General features: G+C 38.0%; 2 protein-coding genes across 2 annotated transcripts; one reads left to right on the top strand and one right to left on the bottom strand.

The window, feature by feature from the left end:
• Positions 52–1,113, top strand: LOC107643242. The gene has a single exon (XM_016346838.2). It carries the CDS (start codon positions 293–295, stop codon positions 668–670), a length of 378 nt encoding a protein of 125 aa, XP_016202324.1. The 5' UTR covers positions 52–292; the 3' UTR covers positions 671–1,113.
• LOC107643233 (casein kinase 1-like protein 12) lies at positions 1,990–5,547 on the bottom strand (the record flags this gene model as incomplete). The annotated part of the gene is given in 13 exon segments (XM_016346827.1): positions 1,990–2,662; positions 2,877–2,956; positions 3,224–3,290; positions 3,406–3,488; positions 3,630–3,756; positions 3,838–3,922; positions 4,007–4,070; positions 4,175–4,236; positions 4,383–4,453; positions 4,557–4,652; positions 4,752–4,900; positions 5,022–5,091; positions 5,507–5,547. Coding segments are annotated over 13 exon segments (1,289 nt in total), but the record flags the coding sequence as incomplete, so codon positions are not given.

Genomic DNA, 5,594 nt, shown 5'->3' with positions numbered 1-5,594 from the left:
ATACCACCGACGCAGGAACAAAAACCATTGTAGTCAGCGCCACCTCGTAGACAGTCGTATATTACTTCGATTAAATTAAATAAAAAGAGAAAAATAAGATTAAAAAAGAGAGGAGAAGAAAAGAAAAATCGTTCGGTGAAAAACATGTCCTAAAGAAACCAAAGCATAGGTTGCTGTTCTCTACAGAAGAACAGAACCCACAACCCCATTTGCAAAAATATTGAATCTTTTCACAGAAAGCGAAGTGAGTGTGTTCCCAAAACAAAGCTTCTGTGCTCTCTCTTCTTCACACATGGAAGATTTCAGATCCAAGTCGTACGGTGACGGAAGGATGCAAATTGAACCATATACTGGACCCACCGGAAACGGAACCACCGCAACCTCCGGCGATGTCCACGGCATGCAAGATCTCCGGTGCTACAGCGCTTCCTATGCCTCATCGGTGCACCCAACGCAAATCCACGTGGCGAACGACCCAAAGTTCAAGAAGGGCAAGTCCACAAACGGGTCAACCTCAAAAAGCTGGAGTTTCAGTGATCCAGAGTTGCAGAGGAAGAAAAGGGTGGCAAGTTACAAGGTTTATGCTGTTGAAGGGAAGCTCAAAGGGTCTCTGAGGAAGAGCTTCAAGTGGCTCAAGGACAGGTGCAATAGAGTTGTCTATGGATGGTAGCTACCTTTTTTGGATGTTCTTTGAAATTCAGACCTTTAATTAAAGGCGGCTCTCCAATTTCGGTGGTGTCCTTTGAATCTCTTAACAAAGTGAGCAACTTTCAGCTCGGTACCTTTTATATATTTATAAATATATATATATAATTGATGAATAATTTATTTGTTTTTGTTTATTTACTCGTTATTACTTATTATTGTTAGTGTTTATTTCTCATGGGTGGAAAGTACATGCCCCTAAGGAATGTAATATGGGAGAGAAATTGTTATTCTGTTTTTCTATTTTGGTTTTCTGTAAAGAGTGTAACCATCTTGTTTTGCTTAAGAACATCACTACTATGTCTTCCTGTTCTAACTCAAGACTGACAGTTAGTGTTGATTCGTTGTTTATATTTGGAAAAATTTGGTGTATGCATGTTGAAATTCATTAATGATAATTGTTGTGCATGTGTATGATGTTGCTAAGTCCCATGAAAACTAAAAATAGATGTGATTCTGGAGGATTCCTTTAGTAGTCCTTCATCCAAAAATTAACGAAGAATTGACCGCATTTCAATGTAGTTTTGGTTCAAGTGCTAGAGTTGAGGTCCACAAAGATAATCGTTTTACTTTTCTGCATGGTAATGATGTAAATCCTGAAAAGGACAGTATAATGTTACTTTCAAGAGTAACATTTTCTGACTTAGTCTCCAAGTCTTCAATAAAGGAAAGGAAATTACAAAATATTGTGACTGTGGATATGCATATTGGCCACTGGATTTTGATTTGGCAGCAAAGTTATACAGGGCAATGGCTTGACAGAGAAATCCATGTTCTGATTCATGTCAGTGACATTTCTGCAGCAAATGATTTTGGCTTTCCCATTTTCGACCAACCTAAGAGGGACATACCTCAGTTTTCCCCACGAGCTTGTTCGCTTCAATATCAACATCGCAGGTTATTCAAAGTTAACCAAACATCTGATTGAACCTTTTGCAATCCGAAAGAGAATTAAGTACTCATTGTACAAATGAAGTTACAGATATTTGCAATATACATAACGTTTAAACGTTCAAGATGGACAGCAAATGCAGCATATCCACAGACAAAGGTTGCTTATTTGAATTATGGTTCTGCAACCCTCGAGAACTGTTGCCAGTTTCACTTCCATTCCTAGTATAGTAGGGTTAAATGGATGGGAATTATAGAGTAATTAAGAGGCCAATAAAGTCTAAGACACTGATCAACCACCCAGAGACAGAAGAGGATTAATGGGCGCGATTCAAATTTAAACATCTGCCAAATATCATAATTTATGAGTATGCCGAACAATCCCACATGCAATTAACAGAAAGCCACGCGTAGTTAGCAACTGATATATACGTTACGTTGATCAAGAGAACAAGAAGAAAATATTAGATGGGTACAATGGTGTTAAGCTTGATAGGAATTTCACAAGGTAGAACATTTTAAAATGCCAAGAGTAACAACCACAGAAAATTACACCATGGGATCTATGGGAATCTTCAAACCTAAAGTAAAATGGCTAATTACAATTTCGCTGGTATTGTTGTTCCTGCCAGCAGCGAGGAGCCAATTTAACCAGTTTTACAGCAAACACAGTCCTTGCTAAAAGCTCATTATTTCAGCTTCGCGGCTTTTCATCGGTATGAGAAGATGAGCAAACAATACAAACCCACATACGCAACTTTTGCAGAAAAAGCTAATAATGAGCCCTCTCATCAGTCTCTAATTGCAAATTCTCCATGCCCCTGACTGCGCTGTCATAATTCCTGGTGTGAGAACCATGCCTACCGGATGCTGTTACTCTCTGGGGTTCAGAAGATCCAACTGGTGAACTTCTTTGCCCGCTTGTAATTCTATGTGCTGCTCCAGGGCTAGCTTCGGTATTTCGAGCACGAATATCTGACTCAGCACCAAATGCGTCACGGCTACCAGAAACAGCAACCCGCCTTGATGATCCACTTGACTGGCCCAAGATGTTGGCACTTGATAACTGCATTATCAAAGGTGATGAATTTATTGATCATGAAGGAGTAAAATAAGGGTTGGCAGCAAATTCCCTCATGAGAAATCAAGCTCAGGAAACAAAGAATCCGTAAAGCTATAATACTTTATTAGGAACCAGATGGAAATCAAGCTCGTATAGCTCAGCATAGGACCCTTGTTAACAGAACATCCAAACGTTACTACCCATATGAGAAACTTACAGAATTTAAAATGGGTCCCGACATTCTCCGCCTTGAAGAATCCACCGAAATCAAACCAGGAGGCCGTCCTTCTTCCCCACCTGTGAGAGACAAGCAACGGAATTAAGAAAATGAGGCAGATTAGGATGTCAGGTACATATCCCTAAAACTTGGGTGAGAAAGACAGACTCTACCTACTGTATAACCTACATCGTCGCATAGCAGTTGAAATAGAGTTGATTGTATTGATGCAGCCCAGTGCACAAGCATCTTGCGTTAAGCAGGATACAGGGAAGGGCAGCACCCAAAGCGACATATAGATTAAAAGATATGAAAGAAGTGTCACTCAAGATCTTCAAGAAAACTACCTGTCTGTCTATCGGGATTAGTAATAACAGCTGGTGGCATTCCAGAACTGGTTCCAGCACTAGGACCCTATATTAAAAATTTAAAACAGAGATATTGGATTTCAGATAACAAGATTCCCAAAAGAGCAAGGATTTTTCTTCTTTGGAAGTAGGTTGGAGAGATGTGTTAAGGGAATGCTCACAATGCCCCGTGCCGGAGGAGTGGCTAGTTGTGATTGCTGATACTTCAAGATGGTCCAGTCAAACACATAATCAAACTGGAAACCTGTCCAGCCAATTTCATAACGAAAGCAAATTGATAACACGGTCCTACAAAGGATGAAATGTAAACTATACAGGTATGGGGAAAAAATGGTAGAAAAGTGAGACAACAGGTATCCTGTTTGTTATGACAATAACAGCAAACCTTCACGAATAAAGAGGTCGCGAAATATCCTTTTGAGATAAGCATAATCTGGCTTATCATCAAACCTTAATGAGCGGCAGTAGTGGAAGTATGATGCAAATTCAGTTGGATAGCCACGACATAGTGCCTGGAATATCAACAAATTCAGTATATCTTACAAAGACAAATAAAATATGCATTAGAAGGGATCAATTGTAATATAGCTCACTTCAATTGAGGTAGAAACTTTTTTTTCACTGATTTTCTCGTACTTTTGTTTCTTTGTTCCAGCTTTAAGTCCCTGCCAAGGAAGACTACAAAAGAAAACAAATGAGACAATGTATTTAGTATGGACAAACATTGGGTATGGGAGAGACTCAAGAGACAACAGTAATTACCTTCCTCTCAGGAAGTACATCAAAACATAACCAAGAGACTCTAAATCATCTCTGCGACTTTGCTCTAACATCAATTACAAGAGAAATATAGGCAGCAAGTACCTGTTAGAGAACAAAATCTTTCCATTTTATAGTACAAATGTCATAATCAATATATATAACTCATACCAATGCCAAGGTGAGTATTCATGCTAGCATATCTTGCAGTTCCAGTCAAATTCTTATTTTCCCTGAAGTAATTAAAAAGTGAACGGATTATACATAATGGATATCCAAACAGTTGTGGGCAAAATGTATGCTAACTTACTACACCATAAAAGGGAAGACAAAATATCAAGAAATCTAAAAGCATCTCATGTACAACAGAACCTCCAACCTGTAAGGAATGTGTTGATGGGTTGAACTATCTCTGTATTTCTTAGCCAAACCAAAATCAATAGCATAAACCTACATACAGTCATAAACATATACATCAACATTGAACTAATAAATACCAACATGTATAAACGTACAATACATCAAAAGTAATCATGACAACAATATTAGATACCTGATTCGCACGCCTTCCTAGGCCCATCAGAAAATTATCCGGTTTAATATCCCGATGTAGAAATGATTTAGAATGGATGAACTCGACACGGTTGATCTGGATAACAAAATATGAATAAGTACTTTAAGGGGGAAAAAAACCTTGAATAATAATATATAATTGATATAAAATTTTACAAAGCAGAGCAGGGCCCACCATTTGATCAGCAAGCATAAGAACAGTCTTTAGTGACAGCTTTCTACTACAAAAGTTGAATAGATCTTCAAGACTAGGTCCAAGCAGATCCATCACTAGAACATTGTAATCTCCCTCCACCCCAAACCATCTAACATTTGGAATTCCAGCTGGCAAGACCAAATTCAATTAAGACTAAAGGGAACTTCTGTACTCCTTGCAGGACGTATGTAAAAAAAAAAAAAGTAAAAAACAGAAGAAAAAAACAAAAAGTATGAAGGCAGTAATTACTTCCTCCTTGTAGAATTCTGTATAATTTGGATTCGTAAAGCAACTGAGGATGCTTTGTCTTGACATTTTCCTGAATCAAAAGGGCATCAAACAACAGTAAGAACTAAGAAAGATCAACAATTAAGCTCTAGTGTGTGCAAAGATATCAACAATCCGGTTATTACTCCATCAAACAAATACAAAATGAGAAGAAGAGTTTATATTGAGATTCTTTTATCTAGTCAATAGAAGTAAACTTCCAGCTCAAAAAAAGTCTTAAGGAATTCAAAAGGCTATCCAAGCAAAGAGGGGTTTTAAAATGATCAAATATCTTTCAACTCCAAAACCCTCCCCCGAAAAGAGAGCAGGATAGCTCATTGAGGACATAATTCAGTGCAGAAACTAATTTTACATCAAATCACTGTGAACCAAATTCCCCCAAAACCCAGTTCGAACTTCTAGAATTCATTGAAAGAAAGAAGTACTCAATGGTGAACAGAACTTACAAGCTTAATTGCAACTTCTTCGTTAGTCTGAATATTAGTACCTGCAGCACAAACAAACTCATTAAAACACTCACAAACTATGAACATG

The sequence above is a fragment of the Arachis ipaensis genome, chromosome B01 (genome assembly GCF_000816755.2).
Source record: "Arachis ipaensis cultivar K30076 chromosome B01, Araip1.1, whole genome shotgun sequence".
NCBI classification, from domain to species: Eukaryota; Viridiplantae; Streptophyta; class Magnoliopsida; order Fabales; family Fabaceae; genus Arachis; species Arachis ipaensis.
Note: the sequence above shows the minus strand (reverse complement) of the source record. Positions and strands in the feature narration are given on the sequence as shown.

What these genes read in the sequence shown, in the direction of transcription:
- LOC107643242 (XM_016346838.2), top strand. Translation starts at nt 293, where the DNA reads ATGGAAGATTTCAGATCCAAGTCGTACGGTGACGGAAGGATGCAAATT.